The sequence below is a fragment of the Meriones unguiculatus genome, chromosome X (genome assembly GCF_030254825.1).
Source record: "Meriones unguiculatus strain TT.TT164.6M chromosome X, Bangor_MerUng_6.1, whole genome shotgun sequence".
Taxonomy (NCBI): domain Eukaryota; kingdom Metazoa; phylum Chordata; class Mammalia; order Rodentia; family Muridae; genus Meriones; species Meriones unguiculatus.
This window is the reverse complement of record NC_083369.1, coordinates 91,174,585-91,197,820: the sequence shown is the minus strand read 5'-3', so window position 1 is coordinate 91,197,820 and position 23,236 is coordinate 91,174,585. Positions and strand designations below refer to the sequence as shown.

General features: G+C 35.3%; 1 protein-coding gene and 1 pseudogene across 1 annotated transcript in view; one reads left to right on the top strand and one right to left on the bottom strand.

Moving 5' to 3' along the window:
• Cfap47 (cilia and flagella associated protein 47) overlaps positions 1-23,236 on the top strand; it is a 446,261-nt gene that overhangs the window by 61,192 nt on the left and 361,833 nt on the right. Inside the window, exons 16-18 of the mRNA XM_060374666.1 lie at positions 16,721-16,851; positions 19,621-19,743; positions 21,190-21,321. Coding sequence (XP_060230649.1) covers positions 16,721-16,851; positions 19,621-19,743; positions 21,190-21,321 — 386 coding nt within the window. The remainder of the gene's footprint in view (positions 1-16,720; positions 16,852-19,620; positions 19,744-21,189; positions 21,322-23,236) is intronic.
• On the bottom strand, positions 20,226-20,496 carry LOC110544498 (immediate early response 3-interacting protein 1-like; annotated as a pseudogene).

Here is a 23,236-nt window from a genome sequence, read left to right as displayed (position 1 = left end):
AAACTAGGGGTGTTACAGTGGCGATACAAAGTGTAATAAATAATAAATAATTGTAATAAATAATAAAAAACTGATTAAAGTGTATCAATATATTATTTTTAAAAGATCCATGAGAAAGGGAAGCATGCCTAATTTTTACCACTGTGTCCTTAGAGAGACTGTGCATAGATAGTCAGTAGTTGCCAAAATAAACAGAAAAATGGGTGTTGTAAACTAAAATAATTAAGTTCTTGGTTAGCTATGTTGCTTAACAAGTATGAAGTTTAAAAGGCAAGATGGGAGGTTACAAACACTTACTAATGCAAACCTGTCAAATTATTGAGTAAGACACACTTGCATTAGTAAATGTACTCTGAATATGCATTTGCTCATAAAAACTTCCATACCTCACTCAGGATGATCTTTTCTAGCGATAACCCAGAAGTAGAAAGACACATAAGGTATATAATCACTTATAAGTGGATATTAACTGTATAATATAGGATAAAAGTACTAAAATTTATAACCCTAAGAAGCTAAACAACAAAGAGGACCCTAGGGAAGAAGCTGAGACCTCGCTCAGAAGGTCAAAAAGGATAGATATCGGAAGTAGGAGAAGAGAGGGAACAGGACAGGAGCCTTCCACAGGGGCCCCTGAAAGACTCTATCCATCATGGTATTTAAGAAGATACTGAGACTCATAGCCAAACTTTGGGACCGACAGCGGGAAATCTTATGGAGGAAGAGGGAGACAGAAAAACCTAGAGGGGACAGGAATTCCACAAGGAGACCAACAGAACCAAAAATCCTGGGCCCAGGAGGTCCTGCAGTGACTGATACTCCAACAAAGGACTATGCATGAAAAGAGGATCTAGAACCCCTGCTCAGAGAAAGCCCATAGACTGCTCAGTTTCCACGTGTTCCATAGTAAGGGGTTCAGGGGCTGTCTCTGACATGAACTCAGTGGCTGGCTCTTTGATCACCTCTTTCTGGGGGGAGGTGCAACCTTGCCAGGAATATGCAGCCAGTCTGGATGAAACCTGAGAGGCTATGATCAGGTAGAAAGGGAGGAGATCTTCCCTTATCAGTGGGCTAGGGAAGGGACATAGGGGGAGAAGAAAGAGGGAGGTTGGGTCTGGGAGGAGTTGAGGGAGAGGTCTACAGCAAGGATACAAAGTGAATAAACTGAAATAAATAACTAAATTAGAAAGTTAAGAAAACACTTTCATACCACATAAACTATATCAAATTAGCATATTATATGATCTAAATTTATGCAGCATTTTTCAGTTAATTATTTTATATCTACTAATTTATTCACATTTAAATATTGTCAAAGCTATAACCTTAGTGTTTGACCACACAACTGGGCTTCTCGATCTAAACAATGCAAAATATTAACTATTGCAGATACTGCTGAAAGAGACTGTTTCTATTGTTTGAGCATAATTATGATTTACAGTTACTTACATTTTCTTACATTTTAAATTAATTATGGCCAGTAATGAATAAAATTAATAAAATATTATTTTAATGTAATTAAAAACTTAAGACTGTCATTTATTAAGAACAGTAATATAAACCAGTCTGGATTACTGCTTTTGAAGGGCCCTGGAATTAATCATCCACTTAATGCTTGTTTCATTCCCTATAATCTCATAATTTCATGTAATGTGTTTCTTATTAAACAAACTCAGTAACTTCTAAATTATAGTTTAACTAGTAACCTATGTTTTTTGGAAATAATCATTGTGTTGTGCTGTGAGACCTTGTAAGGACATAGGTATAATTTAAAAGCAAAGTTGTAAGTTACCAGTTGATAAATACTGTCTTTTCATTTTATATACATGTTATACTTTTACAGTTGGATGCAAAGTAAAATAAAGATTCAAGATGATCTTATCTTCTTACTCATTAGTTAATTTATCATGAGCAATTTTCACTATGCATACTTCTTTCTGTACCAGAGTCTGATAAAGGGCTCCATAGTTATGAGTGGTTGCTGCTCTTAAAGAGTCTTCAGTTTTGGTTCCCAGAACCCACATGGTTGATAAACTGTAACTCTGGTTCAAGAAGATATAATGTCCTCTTTTGACCTCTGAAGGCTATTGCATGCATGTGAAACACATACATATATTCAGGCACCTACATGTAACACATGAAATGAATGTTTAATACTAAATGGGTAGAAATCTATAATGTCTCACACAGTATGGTAAAACAATGAATGGATAGTTATATGACTGTGAGCACAATCTTGCATTTGTACTATTTTTTCTTTTGAAAGTATCATGTGAAAATTAGCAGTTTATTATATACCTAAATATTTTTCTTTTTTTAAATTAAATTATTATTTTTAATTACAATTTATTAATTTTGTATCCCAGCTGTAGCTCCCTCACTCATTCCCCTATTAATCCCACCCTCCCTCCTACTTCTCCTCCCATTCACCTCCCCAAGTCCACTGATAGGGGAGGTCTTCTTCTCTTTTCCTCAGACCTTAGCCTATCAGGTCTCATCAGAACTGGCTGAATTTTGTTCTTCTGTGGCCTGGTAGGCCTGCTCCACCCTCAGGGTGGACACTGAATTCATGTCAGAAACAGTTCCTCTTCTAATTACTAGGGAACCCACTTGGAGAGTGAGCTGACCTTGGCTATATCTGTGCAGAGGTTCTAGGTTATCCGTGGTCCTTGGTTGGAGTATCAATCTCAGAAAAGACCCTTGTGCCCCATTTTGTTGTTTCTATTGTTCCTGTCCTCTCCAGGTCTTTCCTCTCCCCCATCTTGCATAAGATTCCCTGCACTCTACCCAAAGTGTGACTATGAGTCTCAGCATCTGCTTTGATACCCTGCGGTGTAGAGTCTTTCAGAGGCCCTCTGTGGTAGGCTCCTGCTTGTTCTCTGTTTTCTCCCTCTTCTAATATCAATCCCCTTTGACTTTCTGAATGAGGATTGCTCGTCTTGCCTAACTTACTTAGGTGTACAGATTTTAGTAAGATAATCCTATAATACAGGTCTAATATCCAATTTTTAGGGAGTATATACCATGCTTATCTTTCTGATTCCAGGTTACCTCACTCAGGATGATCTTTTCTAGTTTCCACCATTTGCCTGCAGATTTCATGATTTCCTTGCTTTTTGTTGCTGAGTAGTATTTCACTGTGTAAATGTACCACAATTTCTGTATCCATTCCTCAGTTGAGATACATCTGGGTTGTTTCCAGATTCTGGCTACTAAAAATAAAGCTCCTATGAACATGGTTGAACAAATGTCCTTGTTGTGTACTTGAGCATATTTTGGATATATGCCTAGGAGTACTATAGCTGAACCTTGAGGTAGCACTATTCCCACTTGTTTGATAAAGCACCAGATTGAATTGCAAAATAGTTGTACAAAGTAGTTGTATAGCAATGGCAGAGGGTTCCCCAATCTCCACATTCTCTCAAGCATGGCTTGCCACTTATGTTTTTGAACCTAGCCATTCTGATTGCTGTAAGGTGCAATCTCAGTTCATTTTGATTTATATTTCCCAGATGACTAAGGATGTAGATAATTTCTTTAAGTGTTTCTAGCAATCTGATATCCCTCTATTGAGAAGTCTCTGTTTAGCACTGGACCCCAGTTTTTAATTGGTTTACATGATTTTTTTTATGTTTTTGTTTTTGTTTTGTTTTTTGTTTTTTTGTTTTTTTTTGCTTTTTACCTTCTTCTTTTCTTTATGTATTCTAGATATTTGCCCTCTGTCAGATAGAGGATTGGTGAAGACCTTTTCCCAGTCTGTAGGCTGTCATTTTGTTCTGATGAAAGTGTCCTTTGCTTTACAGAAATTTTCAGTTCTATGAGGTCCCATTTATTGATTTTTGATATTAGAGCCTGTGCTGTTCTTGTTCTGTTGAGGAAGTTGTCTCCTGTGCCAATGAGGTCAAGGCTTTTCCCCACTATTTCTTCTAACAGATTTATAGTGTCTGGTTTTATTTTGAGGTCTTTGCACTTTACTTTTGTGCACAGGGAAAAATATGGATCTACTTGTATTTTTCACCATTTAAACATCCAGTTAAACTAGCACCATTAGTTGAACATTCTGTCTTTTTTCCACTGTATGGTTTTGGCTTCTTTGTCAAAAATCAATTATCCATTAGTGTGTGGGTTCATTTATTGGTCTTCTATTTGATTCCATTGATCCACCATTCTGCTTCAGTGCCAGTAAGCTGTGATTTTTATTACTTTTTCTCTGTAGGACAGCTTGAGCTCAGGGATGGATATACCTCCAGGTGATCTGCTATTGTACAGGATTATTTTAGCTATAATGGTTTTTTTGTTTTCCATATGAAATCAAGAATTTTTCTTTCAAGTTCTGTAAAGATTTGTCTTGGTATTTTGATGGAAATTGCATTGAATCTCTAGATTGCTTTTAGCAGGATGGCCATTTTCACTATATAAATCCTACTGATCCATGAGTATGGAAAATCTTTCCATCTTCTGATATCTTCTTCAATTTCTGTTAAAAATTAATTTATAGTTTTATTAATTACAGTTTATTCACTTTGTATCCCAACTGTAGTCCCCTCCTTCCTCCACTCCGAATATCACCCCCTCTTCCTCATCTGCCATGCATCTCCCCAAGTCCACTGATAGAGGATGTCCTCCTCCCCTTCCCTCTGAACATAGCCTAACAAGACTCATCAGGCCTGGCTGCATTGTTTTCCCCTGTGGCCTGAGAAGGGTGCTCTCCATTCAAGGGGAGGTGATCAAAGAGCCAGGCACTGAGCTCATGTCAGAGACAGTTCCTGTTTCCATTACTAGGGAACCCACATGGAGACTGAGCTGTCATGGGCTACATCTGTGCCTGGGTTATAGATTATTTCCATGAATGTACTTGGTTGGAGTATCACTCTCAGAAAACATCCCTGTGCCCAGATTTTTTGGTTCTTTTGCTCACCTGGTGGACCTCCTTTTCTTTCCAGGTCTTTCATCTTCCCCTTATTTCAAAAGATTCCCTGCACTCTTCCCAGAGCTCGGCTATGAGTCTCAGCATCTGCTTTGATGTCCTGCTATATGTAATCTTTCAGAGGTCTTTTCTGGTAGGCTCATGCCCTGTTGACTGTTTTCTCCCTCTTCCAATGTGTATTCCATTTTCCTTTTTGAATGAGGATCGATCATCTTACCCTGGGTTCTCTTTGTTGCTTAGTTTCTTTAGGTGTACAGATTTTAGTATGTTTAGCCTATATTATATGTCTAATATTCACTTATTAATGAGTATATACCATGTGTATCTTTCTGCTTCTGGGATACCTCACTCAGGATGATCTTTTCTAGTTCCCCCCATTTGCCTGCAAATTTCATGATTTCCTTGTTTTTAATTGCTGAGTAGTATTTCACTGTGTAAATGTGCCACAATTTCTGTATATCATTCCTCTGTTTAGGGACATCTGAGTTGTTTCCAGATTCTGGCTACTACGAATAAAGCTACTATGAACATGGTTGAGTAAATGTCCTTGTTGTATACTTGAGCATATTTTCAATATATGCCTAGGAGTGGTATATCTGGACCTTGAGGTAGCACTATTCCTAATTGTCTGAGAAAGCAACAGATTGATTTCCAAAAGGGTTATACATGTTTACATCCCCCGCCCCCCAAGCAATGGAGGTGTGTTCCTCTTTTCTGCACATCCTCTTCAGCAAATGTTGTCAATTAAGTTTTTGATCTTACTCTTTTTGATTGGTGTAAGGTCCACTCTCAGGGTCGTTTTGATTTGCGTTTCCCTGATGACTAAGAATGTTGAGCTTTTTTTTTTTTTTTTTTTTTTTGAGTGTTTCTCTGCTATCTGGTATTCCTCTATTGAGAATTTTGTTTTTCTCTCTACCCATTTTTTTAGATTATTGTTTTGTTGCTTTTTAACTTCTTGAGTTCTTTATATATTCTGCATATTTACCCTCTGTCAAATATAGGGTTGGTGAAGAGTCTTTCGCACTCTGTAGGCTGGTGTTTTGTTCTGATGACAGTGTCCTTTGCTTTACAGAAGCTTTTCAGTTTCATGAAGTCCCTTTCATTGATTGTTGATATTTTTGATCTTAGATCCTCTTCTGTTGGTCTTCTGTCCAGGAAGTAGTTTCCTGTGTCAGTGAGTTCAAGGTTTCCCCCCACTTTTTTTTTTTAAACAGGTCTTTCACTTGCTTTCTCAGAGTTACACCAATATACTTTATATCATTAGTGGCTATTATGAAGGGTGTAGTTTCCACAATTTCTTTCTCAGCCCTTTTGACTTTCTTATACATGAGGCCTACTATTTTTTTTTAATTTAATTTTTTAACCAGCCAATTTCCTGAAGGTGTTTATCAGGAAGGGTTATTCTGGTTGAATTTTTTGCATCACCCATGTATACTATCATATTTTCTGCAAGTATTGATACTTTGACTTCTTCATTTCCAATTTGTATCCCCTTGATCTCCTTTAGTTGTCTTATTGCTCTAGCTAGGGTTTCAAATACTATGTTGAAGTGATATGGAGAAAGTGGGCAGTATTGCCTTGTCCTTGATATCAGTGGGGATAGATTTACATTTCTCCCCATATAATGTTGTGTTGGCTATAGGTTTATTGTATATTGTCTTTACTACGTTTAGTCATGATCCATGCATTCCTTATCTCTCCAACACTTTAAACATGAACGGCTATTGGATTTTGTTAAATGCTTTTTGACATCTAAGGAGATAGTCATGTAGTTTTTCTCCTTCAGTTTGTTCATATGGTGGATCACATTGATAGATTTCCTTTTATTGGTCAACCATTGCATGACTGTCAGGAAGGGTGTTTGGTCATGGTCTTGTATGTGTTCTTGCATTTGATTTGCAAGTATTCTATTGAGTATTTTTGCATCAATGTTCACAAGAGAGATAGGTCTGAAGTTCTCTTTTTTGGTTGGGTCTTTGTGTAGTTTAGGTACCAAGGTGACTGTGGCTTCATAGAATGAGTTTAGTAATGTTCCGTCTGTTTCTATTTCATTAGTTTGAAGAGACTCGGAGTTAGCTCTTTCTTGAAGGTCTTGTAGTTAGTATAGCTAAGGGTTTGTTTATCTTGTTTATTTTCTCAAAGAACCAGCTCTTGGTATCACTGAATCTTTGAATTGTTTTCTTTGTTTCTAATTCTTTGATTTCAGCTCTGAGTTTGATCATTTCCAACCTTCTCTTCCTCTTGAGTGTGTCTGCTTCCCCCCCCCTCAGGACTTTTTAGGTGTGCATTAATATTGTTAATATCAGATGTCCCAAAGGTCTTCTGGAGGCACTTAGTACTAGGAACATTCCTCTTAGCACTGTTTTCATTGTGTCACATAAGTTTTGGTAAGTTGTGCATTCATTTTCATTGAATTTTATGAAGTCTCAAATTTCTTCCTTCATTTCCTCCTTGACCAAGGTGTTATTGAGTAGAGGGTTGTTTAGTTTCTGTACATATGTGGGTGTTTGTTAATTTCTGTTCTTGTTGACGTCTACTGTTAGGCCATGGTGGTCTGATAGGATACAAGGTGGTGTTACTGTGATTTATTGCTTGGTTTCTTTTAAATATTGGTGTGAAGTTATCTATATACTGTGGTTTTTTTTTCGGTGTAGCTGTTTTCACTATATTGGAGATTTACTTCTAGTATCTTATTGGGATGGGTTTCTGTTTAGTTTTGTTTAAGTTTACTTTTGCATTGGAATATTTTGTTTTCTTTATCTACATTGATTGAAAGTTTTTCTGGGTATAGCAGCCTGGGTTGGCATCTGTGGTATCTTAGAGGCTGCATGACATTTCCTCAGGACCTTCTGGCTTTCATAGTTTTCCTGAGACATCTGGTGTGATTCTGATATGTCTGACTTTTAGGTTACTTGGCCTTTTTCCCTTGATGCTTTTAATATTTTTTTCTTTGTTCTGTAGATTTAATGTTTTGACAGTTAGATGGTATAAGGAGTTTATTTCCTGGTCTACTGTATTTGGAGTTCTGTATGTCGCTTATATATTTATGGACATCTATTTCGTCAAGTTTGGACATTTTCCTTCTATGATTTTCTTGAAAATATTTTCTGGACCTTGGAGCCTGGAATCTTCTTTTTTGTCTATTCCTATTATTCTTAGATTTCATCTTTTCATGTCATCCTTGATTTCTAAGGTGTTTATGGTTGAAACTTTTCCAGTTTTTCTTTTTATTTGAGAGATCTATTAATTTCTGCAATTGTATCATCAGCTCCTGAGATTCTCTTTACCATTTCTTGTGTTCTTTTAGTGATGCTTGCCTTTGGGGCTCCTGATCATTTCTCCTAGTTCTCCAGCTCCAGGGTTTTCTCTGTTTGTGTTTTCTTTATTGACTCTAATTCTGTTTTCTTGTCTTGCCCCATTTCCTTGATCTCTTTGAATGTGGATTCTTGTCTTTCTATGATGGCCTCTATTTCTTTGTTCCTTTCCTCTCTATATGCCTCTGCTTGTGCCTCTACATATGCCACTGTTTGTTTGGTTGTATTTGCCTATATTTCTTTGAGAATTTTTTTTTAAATTTTTTATTTTATTTTTAATTAAACTTTATTTCCTTTGTATCCCCCCTGTAGTTCCCTCCCTCCTCCTTTCCCAATCCCTCCCTTCTTCCCCCTTCTCCACGCATGCCCCTCCCCAAGTCCACTGGTAGGGGAGGGTTTCTTTTTCTTCCTTCTGATCCTAGTCTGTTAGGTATCAACAGGAGTGGCTGCATTGTCTTCCTCTGTGGCTGGTAAGGCTGCTCCCCCATCAGGAGGAGATGATCAAAGAGCCAGCCCATGAGTTCATAGCAGAGACAGTCCCTGTTCCCATTACTATGGAACCCACTTGGACATTGAACTGCTGTGGGCTACATCTGTATAGGGGTTCTAGGTTAGTTCCATGCATGGTACTTGGTCGGAATATGAATCTCAGGGAAGACCCCTGTGTTTAAATTTTTTGGTTCTGGTGCTCTCCTTGTGGACCTCCTGTCCCCTCCAGATCTTCCCACTTCTTTCATAAGATTCCCTACATTCTGCCCAAAGTTTGGCCATAAGTCTCAACATCTGCTCTGATAATCTGCAGGGCAGAATCCTTTCAGAGGCCCTCGGTGGGAGGCTCCTAACATGCTTCCTGTTTTCTTCTTCTTCTGATGTCCATCCTCTTTGCCTTTCACAATGGGGATTGAACATTTTATCCAGAGTCCTTCTTCTAGATTAGTTTCTTTAGGCATACAGATTGTTGAAAAGCAGCAAATCAAGTAATCCAATTAAAAAATGGGGAACAGAGCTAAACATAGAATTCTCAATAGAGGAATATTGAATGGCAGAGAAACACTTAAAGAAATGCTCAAGGTCATTATCCATCAGGAAAATGCAAATCAAAACGACCCTAAGATTTCACCTTACACCCGTCAGAATGGCCAAGATGAAAAACTCAAGTGACAACACATGCTGGAGAGGATGTGGAGAAAGGGGCACCCTCCTGCACTGCTGGTGGGAACGTAAACTTGTACAACCACTATGGAAATCCATCTGGCGCTTTCTCGGACAACTAGGAATAGTGCTTCCTCAAGATCCACTCCTAGGCATATATCCAAAAGATTCTCAGGTACACAATAAGGACATTTGCTCAACCATGTTTGTAGCAGCTTTATTTGTAGTAGCCAGAAGCTGTAAACAACCCAGATGCCCCTCAACTGAAGAATGGATACAAAAATTGTGGTACATCTATACAATGAAATATTACTCCACAATGAAAAACAAGGAAATCATGAAATTTGCAGGTAAATGGTGGGAACTGGAAAGGATCATCCTGAGTGTGCTATCCCAGAAGCAGAAAGACACACACAGTATATACTCACTCATGTAGACATACAATATAGCATAAACCTACTACAGTCTTTGAGAGTTTTTATTTTCTACTCTATAGGCCTCTGCTTGTGCCTCTATTTGTTTGGCTGTAATTGCCTGTATTTCTTTGAGAGTTTTGTTAATTTTTTCTTTATTGGCCTTAACAACTGGATAAGCATAGATTTGAGATCACTTTCATGTATTTCCAATGACTATGCTATTGTTTTTCCATTGCATTGTTTTGGCTACTTTGTCAAAAATCAAGTATCGTAGTTGTGGGTTTATTCCTGGGACTTCTATTTGATTGACTTGATCATCCCTTCTGTTTCTATGCTAGTGCCATGTTGTTTTTATTACTAATGCTCTGTAATAACCTGAGATCAAGGATGGAAATCCCTCTAGAAGATCTGTTATTGTACAAGATAGTTTTAGCAATTTGTTTTATTTTTCCTCTAAAGAGAATTGTTCTTTCAACTTCGGTAAAAAAATTGTGTTGGTATTTTGATGGGAATTGCACTGAATCTGTAAATTGCTTTTGGTAGGATCCCATTTTTACCATGTTAATCTTATTGATACATGAGCATGGGAGATCTTTCCATCGTCTGATATCTTCTTCAATTTTTTTCTTCAGGGTCTTGATGTTTTTCATATAGGTCTTTCACTAGCTTGGTTAGTTTCACACCAAGGTATTTGGTGACTATTTGTGACTATTGTAAAGTGTGTTTTCCCCCCTAATTACCTTTTCAGCCCTTTTGTCTTTTGTATACAGGAGGGTTCCTGATATTTTTGAGTTAATTTTGTATCCAGCCACTTTGTTGAAAGGGTTTATCAACTGATGGAATTCTCCAGTAGAATTTTTGGGGTCACTCAAGTATACCATCATATCATCTGTGAACAGTGATATTTTGACTTTTTCCTTTACAATGTCTATTCCCTTTATCTCCTTTAGATTTCTTATTGCTCTGGCTAGGACTTCCAGTGCTAGCTTGAAGAGATAGGGAGAGAATTGACAGCCTTGTCCTGTCCCTGATTTCAGTGGGATTGATTTATGTTTCTCTCCGTTTAGTTAGATGTTGGCTAGATAGGCTTGCTGTATATTGTCTTTACTATGTTTAGGAATGTGAATTGAATCTCTGAACTTTCAATTTGCTTGAAAAATTTTTCCAGGTTTTCACTCTGAGGTAGTGTCTGTAACTGTTACAATGATGTGTTTCTTTCATGCAGCAGAATATTGGATCTTGTTTCCGCAACCATTCTGTTAGTCTGTGTCTTTTTATTGGAGAGATGAGTCAACTGATGTTGATAGATAGTAGTAACCTATTAATGTTAGTTCCTTTTATTGTGGAGTTGGTGGTGATAGTATTTTTCTATGTTTGTTTTATTTTATTTTATTTTTGTTGTTGTGGGGTTATCTGTATTCTGTGTTTTCTTGGCTATAGTTGATTTAATTATATTAGAGTTTCTCTTCTAGTATCATCTGTAGGGCTAGAAGTCCACATAAGAATACATGCAACAAAAATCAGTGCATCAGCCTTCACCAGCAACCCCCCAAATCAAGGATATTTTAATTCATGGTAAACGCAGGAAAATTTTTTCAAATCTATGCTTATCCTTTTATTAGAAGCATTTAGAGAAGAAATAAACAAAGATCTCAAAGAAATACAGGAAAATAGGTCCAAACAATTAGAGGCACATGGAGAGACACAATTAGAGGCATATAGAGAGTAAACAAATAAAATAAATAGAAGCCATCATGGAAAAACAAGAATACACATTCAAACAGATGAAGGAAATGGTGCAAGACATGGAACAGAGTTATCGTCAATAAACACACCACCACAACCAACATCAAAATCAAAGGATCTAACAACCACTGGTCATTAATCTCTCTCAACATCAATGGGCTCAACTCTTCAATAAAAAGACATAGATTAATTAAATGGATGCATAAACAAGACCTAACCATCTGTTGCACCCAAGAAACACACCTCTGCAACAAAGATAAACAGTACCTCAGAGTAAAGGGATGGAAAAAAAATTTCAATCAAATGGATCCAGAGCTGGGGTAGCTATCGTAATTTCTAATAGACTTTCAACCAAAATTAATCAAAAGAGATTGGGAAATAACTTCAGACTCATCAAAGAAAATTCCACCAAGAAGACATCACAATTCTGAACATATCTGCCCCTAATACAAGAACAACCACATTTGTGGAGGAACATTAATAAAACTTAAATCACACATAGATCTGCATACATTAATATTGGGACACCTCACCACCTCATTCTCAACAAAGGACTGATCAACAAAACAAATTGAAGAAACAAAGATTCTAACAGAGATCTTGAATTAAGTGGACCTAAAACAGAAATCTACAGAACGTTCCACCCAAAAAAGAAAAGAATTTACCTTCTCAGCACCTCATGTAACCTTCTCCAACATAGATCATATAGTTGGTCACAGAGCAAGCCTCGACAGATATAAGAAGATTGAAATAATCCCTTCTTTCTTATCTGACCACTATGGACTAAATCTGGAAACACAAACAGAAAATAACCCTGGAGCTGGAGAACTCAGAGAAATGATCAGGAAATAAAAAGCATCACCAATAAATGATGGAAGAGAGAATCTCAGGTACTGAAGATACAAATGGAGAAACTGATATATCTCTCAAGGATAAAATAAAATCAGAAAAGTCCCAAGTACAAACCTCCAAGAAATCTAGGATGCCATGAAAAGATAAAAACCTAAGAATAATAGGAATAGCAAAAAACCCTTATCTGACAAAGGGATAATATCCAAAATATATAAAGAATTGAAGAAGTTAAAAAAACAACAAATCAAGTAATAAAATTAAAAAATGGGGCACAGAGCTAAACAGAGAATTCTTTGTAGAGGAATATAGAACAGCAGAGAAACACTTAAAGAAATTTTCAATGTCCCTAGCCATCAGGGAGATGCAAATCAAAACAGCCTTTAGATTTCACATTACACCTATCAGAGTGGCTAAGCTCAAAACTGAAGTGACAACACAGGCTGGAGAGAGTGTGGAGAAAGGGGAACCCTCCTCCATTGCTGGTGGGAATGTAAACTTGTACAACCACTTTGGAAATCAATCTGGCACTTTCCTGAACAATTAGGGATAGCACTTCCTCAAGATCCAGCTATACCACTCCTAGGCATATATCCAAAAGTTGCTCAAGTACACAACAAGGACATTTGTTCAACCATGTTCATAGCAGCTTTATTTGTAATAGTCAGAACCTGGAAACAACCCAGATGTCCCACAACAGAGGAATGGATACAGAAATTGTGGTATATTTACACAATGGAATACTACTCAGCATTTAAAAAAAAACTGAAATAATGAAATTTGCAGGCAAATGGTGGGATCTAGAAAAATACCATCCTCAGAGAGGTATTCCAGAGGCAGAAAGACATGCATGGTATATGCTCACTTCTAAGTGGATACTAGACCTATAAGATAGGATAAACATACTTAAATCTGTACCCCCAAAGAAGCTAAACAGTTCCCCACTTTTTCTTCTAACCAATTTAGTGTATCTGGTTTTATGTTGAGGTCTTTGATCCACTTGGACTTTAGTTTTGTGCAGGGTGACAAATATGAATCTATTTTCATTTTTCTGCATGTAGACATCCAGTTGGACCAGTACCATTAGTTGAAGATGCTGTCTTTTTTCCATTGAAAGGTTTTGGTTTCCTTGTCAAAAATCAAGTATCCGTAGGTGTGTGGGTTTATTTCTGGGTCTTCTATTTGGTTCCATTGATCCACCTTTCTGCTTCTATGCCAATACCATGCAGTTTCTTATTACTATTGCTCTGTAATACAGCTTGAGATCAGGGATTGAGATGCCTCTAGATGATCTATTGTTGTACAGGATCGTTTTGGAAATTCTGGGTTTTTTGTTTCTCCATATGAAGTTGATAATTTTTCTTTCAAGGTCTGTGAAGATTTATGTTGGTGTTTTAATGGGAATTGGATTGAATCTGTAGATTGCTTTTGGCAGAATGGCCATTTTCACTGTTATTCCTATTGACCCGTGAACAAAGGAGACCTTTCCATCTTCTTTCTTCAGAGACTTGAAGTTTTTTTCAAACAGGTCTTTCACCTCACCTGCTTGTTTAGAGTCACCTCAAAGTACTTTATGTTATTAATGGCTATTGTGAAGGCTGTTGTTTCCCTGATTTTTTTCGTGGCTCCTTTGTCTTGCTTATACAGGAGGGCTTTTGATTTTTTTTTTTTTTAGTTAATTTTGTATACAGCCACTTCGCTGAAGTTTTTTTTTTTTTTAAGCTTAGAGGAGTTCTCTGATTGAATTTTTGGGGTCACTCAGGTATACTATCATATCATCTGTGAATAGTGAAACTTTGACCTCTTTCTTTCTGATTTGTTTCCCCTTGATCTACTTTACTTGTCTCATTGCTCTAGCTAGGACTTCAAGTAGTATGTTGAAGAGATATGGCAAGAGTGGGCAGCATTGCCTTGTCCCTGATTTCAGTGGGATTGATTTAAGTTTCTCTCCATTGAGTTTGATGTTGGCTATAGGCTTGCTGTATATTGCCTTTACTATGTTTAGGTATGTGCCTTGTATCCCTGATCTCTCCAAGACTTTAAACATGAATGGAAGTTTGATTTTGTCACATGATTTTCAGCTTCTAAGGAGATAATCATGTGGTTTTTCTCTTTCATTTTGTTTATATCATGGATTACATTGATGGATTTCCGTATATTGAACCACCCCTGCATGCCTGGGATGAAGCCTATTTGGTCATGTGGACGATATCTTTTATGTGTTTTTGGATTCTGTTTGCAAGTATTTTATTGAGTATTTTTGCATCAATGTTCATAAGAGAGATAGATCTGAGGTTCTCTTTTTCAGTTGGGTCTTTGTGAGGTTTAAGTATCAAGGTAACTGTGGCTTCATAGAATGAGTTTGATCATGTTCCTTCTGTTTCTATTTCATGGAATAGTTTGAAGAGACTAGGAGTTAGCACTTCTTTGAAGGTCTGGTAGGATTCTGTACTGAAAACATCTCTCCCTGGACTTTTTTTGGAAGGAACACTTTTGATGACTGCTTCTGTTTCCTTAGGGGATATAGGATTCTTCAATCTTTCTACCTGATCATGATTTTATTTTGGTAGATGGAATCTGTCAAGAAAATTATCCATTTCATTTAGATTTTCAAATTTTGTGGCATATAAGTTTTTGTAGTAAGACCTAATGATTGTTTTGATTTCCTCAGTGTCTGTTGTTATGTCCCTCTTTTCATTTCTGATTTCGCTGATTTGGATAATTTCACTCTGGCTTTTCATTAGTTTGGCTAAATGTTTGTCTATCCTGTTGATTTTCTGAAAGAACCAGTTCTTGGTTTCATTGGTTAGTTGAATAGTTTTATTTGATTCTATTTTATTGATTTTAGCCCTGAGTTTGATTATTTCCTGCCATCTACTCTTCTTGGGTGTGTCTGCTTCTTTTTTTCTAGGACCTCAGTTCAGTCATTAATTTGTTTGTGTGAGATGTTTCAAATTTCTTCTTGAGAGCACTTAGTGCTATGGATTTTCCTCTTAGGACTATTTTCATTGTGTCCTGTAAGTTTGGCTTTGCTGTGCCTTCATTTTCATTGAATTCTAGGAACTCTTTAATTTTTTTCTTTATTTCTTCCAAAATCAATATCCATTGATTTTGGGGTTTCTGGTGGAGCCATGATGTCCTGATTTTTGTTGTGTGTATTCTTACTCCAACCTGTGGCCTTCTGCTTATCCGTAACTTTCACTGTTTGTTTCTGGAGTCTGAACTTCAATCCAGGCCTGTCTTTCTCTGGTGTCTGGAGGGTTCTTCAGGGAGATGAGAGTGGTCTACTGTCCTTGGCTGTCCTAGACTTGCTTCATAGACAAGGTTGACCTCTAACTCATAGTGATCTACTTGCCTTTGCCTCCAAAGTGCTGGGATTAAAGGCATATATGCCACCACAACTGGCCCTATTTTTTAAGTTAAAAAAAAAATAACACTGCATGCAAGTCAAACTAATGCTAATTTTTGTTTGTTTGTTTGTAATGGTCACTCATGTAATTATTCCATTTAGTGTTTAATATCCCCAAAGTTTCAGAAACTTCTTTCTTCCTGAGGAATAACTTCAAACTTATTTTCCCATCAGGTATAGTTTGCTTTTTAAAATTAAATTAAAACTTTTAGTGTGTCATTTTTATGTTTCTCCCAAAATTTTGCCATCTTGCAAATTTCCAGGTCATCCATCCCCCATGTCAAAATTCAAATATAGTACAATGAAGTTTCCTCTATTTTCTTGGGATAGTTAATTTTTTCCCTCTCTCTCATGCTCTCATTATGCACTCTTCTGTATCATTTCTTTTTGAATTGTGACTTTAACAAAGTCCAACATTTTACACCTGATGTTTTTGATATTACATCCTCTCTCAATGCATTTGAATTATAGAGATACATTCATTACTTTTAGCTCCATCAAAAATTAATTTCTAGATTAAGTGTCACAATAGTAATTCTTTCTTATGAAAGCAGATTATTAGAAAATTAGAGGAGATAATTTTGTCAGGTGTCACTAATGATTTTCTATTGTCTGTGTCTGTCTAGCCCTAATGTTTATTGCTATGATACATTTTTTGTTGCTCTTTTGCATTGATATATTTTGCTATGCATTTCTTTTACCAACTCAGAAAAACAATTTATATTTTGCTTTTGATGAAATTCTGTAAAACTGTGTTCCTTTACTAATGCCTCACTTATTATTTGTTATTTAAATTTAGTTTTAATTTGTTTTATAATGACATTACATTTTTACACCAGCTCTTATCTTGAATGTCTACAAAAAAATAATGAAAACATGGTGTCTAATTTTATCTTGTTCTCTGTAGGTGTTGTTGATCCATTTTGTTCATTGGAATGTGAAGTCATCTGGCATCCAGGTTTTAGTTCTCCAGAGACAGGAGAATTTGTGCTTCAAGTTTCTGGAGGAAATACTTTGACACTGATATGTACTGCACATGTAATTATTTCTCTTGAATGTGATTTTCATCTTGAATGTCTAGATTGTCTGGATATAGAGATGTCTTACATGTTCATATAAAAACTGAATTCATGTAATATTTATTTTAGCTAATTGTCTACTGTGAATGAAGAAGTAACTCAGGTATCCAAGAACTTTGTGGAAACACTAGGTTGAAAGGCTCTATAACTACATAAAAGCATCATGGGAGCCACTTACCAATAACTTGTTTCATTAACATTCAACATACAATATTTCGAGAAAATTGTATTTCCCACTATATTATACTGTTAATATTGTAGTACTAATTAATAATTTAGTATGGGAAAGATCATAATTTATATAGAGGAAACCAGACTTTTATTATTATAGAATATTTCTTAAAATAAAAATGAAAAATGTGATCTATACCTAAGTGTCTTTCTGTGTTATAAACCAAGATACCCTAACAATATGAATTTTGGTCATTGAGAATGTATTTTGCTTGTGTATCATAGCTAATTCTGTAAGAAATTTTAAGAAATTCACTGAATTTTATCTATATTTTCTGATATAGTGAGTTAATCTGTTTCATTTGTGAAAGTGAATGTAGCTTCTACATAAGAGACTCTACAATTTTAGGGATTGCAATTTGTATCAGAACAGAGTAGAGTCTTGTAACTATTCACAGATCACCCAGATATAGAAAAAGAAGATGATTAGCATAACCTTCCCCAGGCCACATTTCTTATAACCATATTTCACTCAAGGTTATCACTTTCCTTACATATGAGAAAATTAACTATGGCATAAAACTTATATCCACACAATCAAACTATGCCATTATGTATATAACTTCCTGTTATAATTATAATTAAGTTTTTAATACTAGTCTATGCTAATATATATGTTTGTAGATAATTCATTGCCCTCTTTAAAAAGTACCTCTTTAATGTGACTGTATTGTCACTTAACTATTTGCGTGGCTATTAAGAATATGTATTTCAAGTGTTTAGCCAACATGCCTAATTTTCATTGTTTCAGCTCTCAGTAAGCATATGCACAGTATTTATCTAATGCTTATACAATTGTATCTCACAAGTTTAATAATGTACTTTTTCTCAGATACTCAACCTATATGTATTTTTCACTAATATATAAAAATGAGGAATTTAATAATATAAACTAAGCATCAATGATATATACTACTTACTGAGTAGTTACTATATGTCAAGTGCCAGGCTAAGTGGCATTTATTAACTCATCCCTACAAATTTCTGAGGCATTTGATGTATATATTCATATATATAATATATATTACAATTTAATAAATGAAGAATTAGAAGGTCATGATGCCGAAGTAACTAATATAAGTTCACAAATGCCAGAATTGGCTTAGTTGTAAATTTATGCCAGATCCAAATTGTCTCCACAGGCCTTAATTAAATTTGTTTTTACCGTTCCCTACCCCATGATTTAATAAAAATGAGATAATTAAACTATGAAATGAAAAAAAAGTGAGTTAAATAAATAGTGAATTAGACAAGGAAATAACTGAGATTACTCAATAGTAAATTGTACCATTTCAGATAAAGCTTTGAAATCTTTAATTTTAATTTTTAAGAAAGCTAGATGAAAGAACATAAAATGTTTAAATACAGTGTTAATTAAGGATTATCATATATTTATAAAAACTCATATACTTTTTTCTGTTTTAGTTTAGTTTGAAAGTTTATCATTCCAGTTAAATTTTTTTCAAATAATTGCAAGAATATATTAAAACCCAATACAATAACAAATTAATAACAACATCAATGTCTAGTGTAAAATGCACTCACCTCAACACACTGGACACAATGTGTTAGTTATCCTTGATGCCTGTTTACTTCACTTTATTACTATATACATGCATAACGACCATATTTGAAAATAGTTTCTTTGATTTATTAGTTTTATGAGGTGCTTTTCTTAGAAGGAAGTGGCAAGTTTCTGTGTCCATGTAATTTTATCAGTCTAAGTGAGCTATGTCCTCATTCTTACGTAGGCCAAGGTGACTGCACATTAAGCTAAATGAAGATAACTTATGGGTGATTCCATTTTAAACAACATGTTCTCAATAGATGGCCTTTGAATTCTGTTTAATAACACACAAAAATACACTGTATGCACTTAATAGCTTTTCAATAATTAGTATATTCAATATGTTTCTTAGTCTAGGGATCACTTCTGCCATAGGGATATTCTCAACATTCCACAGTTATGGAACCCGTGTGTGTGTGTGTTTGTGTGTGTGTGTGTGTGTTGTGGCTGAGTATCACACCCAGGGTTTTGTACATAATAGGGAAGCATTCTAGCAGTAATTATTGTCCACCATCACATTGAGGAAGTAACTGTTATTCATTACGTTTTGATTTTGTTTGTCTTAAGGATTTATCAAAATATATCAACATGTTATATTTTAAAATTCTCCAAGCTGAATTTTCGGGTATGTGACAGGAGTGTATTTTTGTCATTTCTTTCATACTTTCCTCTTTTTACCAATGAGGAAAATTGGCTTCATTTCTTTGTATATATTAAGACTTTTTCAAGCTATGAGCAGAACACACTGGAACAATTCACAAAAGTTATATATTTATAGGTTTAAAAGTATGAATATGCACATATATACATATACACACATATGCGGTGGAGCAGGTGAATGTTATTTGTTTGTATTTAATTTTCTGAGAAAATCAAATAAAGTATTTTTGTTATTTTTTAATCATTTCTCCTTTTTTTTTTCATTATCAGGTTGGTCACACTAGAGTCAAGCTTTTAGAGCCAAGAATAATATTCAGTAATAGTTCTCAAGGTTTAACTAATTGGAGGAAAGCCGTTCTTCACAATGTAGGGCAAAACCATGCTTATTTTAAGGTAATGCAGAATTTTGATCATGTTAATTTATTGTTTCCAAGTATGCTATGAAATTAATACTTTACTTTTTCTAGGTGGACTCAAGGCAGTGTTCAACTTATTATAAGTAGATTTTCTGAGTATTTTTTCTTTTTTATTTTCTTATTTTATTTTTCTCATTAGTTACATTTTGTTAACTCTGTATCCCAGCTGTATCCTGTTCCCTCATTCCCTCCCAACCCCACCCTCTCTCCCTCATCTCCTCCCTGCCCCTTTCCAAGTCCACTGATAGGGGGGACCTCCTCCCCTTTCATATGACCCTGTTTTATCAGGTATCTTCAGGGCTGGCTGCAATGTCCTCCTCTATGGCCTAACAGTACTGCTCCTCCCTGGGGGGGGGGGGGGTCTGAATATATTTTATCATGTTTTTCCTTCTACTTTCCCATGAATATTCCAGTCACAATAGAAACAATGACTTTTTAGGGTGTATCTCTTCCTCTGTGTCACTGACTTCCCAAAAATGTTCTGTCTAATAAAAAAAGCAATATAATAGCAAATGAGTTTATGGTTATCAATGGCACTCTCATCATGGTTCTCACTGACTGAATAAAGTTCATTAGTTGAGATTTAATTCCTGGCCCTTCTCTAAATCCAATTCCCTGATCTGTTCCCAGCCAATGTTCTCGAGGAAGTGCTCCTCGTGTAGCATGGTGATGGCATTCATGCACAGCAAGGCCATACATCCTGCACCAGGGAATACAGTGTGAAGTCCATGGTCACTCCAAACCGTTCCCAGGTTTAGTAACCAAAAAACAACTAAAATTTTTAATATAAGTACAAAGTAATGCTACAATACATAGTTCAGTACATGTTTTTTTTTTTTTTTTTTTTTTTTTCATTTGTCATTTTGTAGTCAGCAATGTCATGGTAGCAACAAGGATTAGATTGAACTAATTGTTGTAATTCATATGTTTTCTGTATTTGATATATACAAAATTTTATTACAAAAATCACCTCATATTATATGCCCAGTGAGCCTCTCTATAGGAAGTACTATAGATTCTTTCCTGTAAAATATTTGATATAATTGTTTTGAAAGTCACTGTAGCATCTTACCAACTTTTTCTCATAAAGATCAATTTATGAAATGAAGTTAATAATGTAAGAAAAAAAGTAACAATAGATATGACAAGGTAGTTGAGTAAGTCCAACTCTAAAATTATTAAAAGGACTATTGGTAAATAGGTATTACTGAGAGTAGGAGAATAGTCTTCCCCAGAGAAAACACCAAATGGTTGTTCTATGCCTTCAATGGACACATACATACAAGGAATACTATTCAGATTGATCAGTGTTTTTTTTGTGTGTGTGTATTCCTTTCCAAAGAAAATTATTTTTTTAGATATTTTCTTTATATCAAATGGAAATATTAAATTATTTAAAATCTTAACCAATTTTTAATTACAGATTTGTGATCACAATCTTTTGCCTAACATTAATATTGTTCCATCAGAAGGAATAATCCCATTTGGGGAAATAACTGTTCTTAATATCTCCTGTACACCTACTGTGGCAGAAAAGTTTGATACAAGAGCAAAGGTATGCCTATTCATGTGTTTGTTCATTCTTTCTCTCTATGTATATGTATGTGATATCTATTTACATATGTTAGTCCATGTGCATGTATGTAAGGTTTTATAAAATATAGCAGGAAGCATATTATCATAAAATAATTACACACATATTTGTTAAATGTATTTATTTTAGAAACAATGACTTTTGAGATTATAACACTAAATAAATCAAGCTGTTGTTTATACTGAAATGGAATTAAGTCAAAATTTGTAGGGTTTTGTTGTTTTATTTTGTTTTGGTTTGGCTTTGGGTTTTTGAGACAGGCTTTCTCTCTGTAGCCTTGGCTACAGATGTTCCCACAGGGATCTGCCTGCCACTGCCTCCCTGAGTGCTGGGATTACAGTTATGTGCCACATGCCCAGCAATATGTATTTTTATAGGTTTAAAATTAGCAACCATACATCAATTATCTAAAACAAAACTTAGTAACAGCACTTAGAAAGAAGTTTCTGAAAATTCTTTTCAAGAAACCTGGTAGCTGAAGTTTCTACTAAGTTGAAATAGATAACTACCAATCAGCACAAGTAAGTTCAACATAAAATTGTATGATTTTAGTTCCTCTGAGTTTTGACAAATCCTCACTGTTCTCATAGAAATAGATGACTTTTCCCCATGACAGTAGTTAGAAAAATTAGGAAAAAAATAATTATGGGATACAACAGACATTACAATCCTCTGGCTCTTACAATATTTCTTTCTCCTCTTCCATGAAATTCCCTGAGCCATAGGTGTGAAGGTTGTGTTGCAGATGTATCATTTGGTGTTGGGCATCCATAGTCATATTTTATCTGTATTTTTAGCAGTTATAATTTTATGTTAGTCTCCATTTGTATTTTTAAAAAGCTTCTTTAATGAGGGATGAAAACTATATTTACCTCTGGGTTTAAGCATAAATATTTAGAATATAGTTTTAAATTCCACTGGTTTAGGAAAATGGCCATAATAGGTTGTTTCTAGAACCTATGACCTCTCTATTCCTGGGTAGCTGACTTGGTTCTAAGTACCAGGCATGAATTACTTCCTCTAAGTGGGCCATATGTCAGTCACCTCACTGTTTCACTGTTGCAATATTGGGGGGATGTTTCCAGGCAGGTCTATTGGCATCACAGCTGAGTAGAAGTATTGATTGCTTCTCTCCCTTAGCAACTTGTATAGCTAGTCCTCGTGGAGGAGGCTTCCTCATCAGTTCAAGCTGGATTCTTCCAGTCCTATAAATGTGTGTTATTTTCAGCAATAGAGCCTTACCTTAAAGTTTTCAGAGGTAATCAAAGCAATGGCAGTAGCATATGTTGTTTTGACAGTCTTTTAGATTCCTTCCAACAGCAACTCAAAGGGAGTTTTACCATGCCTTTGATGTAGGCTTTTCTTGTTACATTGTTGTTGATTTTTGTTTACTATCTTAATTTTCTTGGTGAAGGTTCAATATTCAGGCAGTCTATGGTGTGATTGTATTGGAATTAAAACTTAAGGACCTCAAAAGATAGAACATTGGCTTTTCTAAATACTAATTTTTTGCACTTTGAAATTGGGCTTCTTAAGAGAGTTATGTCATAGTTTATTAGGTACTTAAAAAGAAGATAATGTAGTAAGTACTATATTAGACCTCTAGAATTATTTTGACCTGTTTTCATAGTTATTGCATATATTAGCATATTTCTGTGGAACAGAGAAATATATCATTCAACCATACTTTTATTATTTTGAATAAAATATTGTAATTGGATAAAGAAAAATGTATTAATATAGAATTATAATTAAGTTTATTCAAATATACATTACTCTGCATTCAAATTCATAATGGTTCAACACTCAGTTTTCAAAGCAGTATCAATTCTAGCAAAGAAGTTCTAATAACTGCCAGAATAAATTTTGAACACAT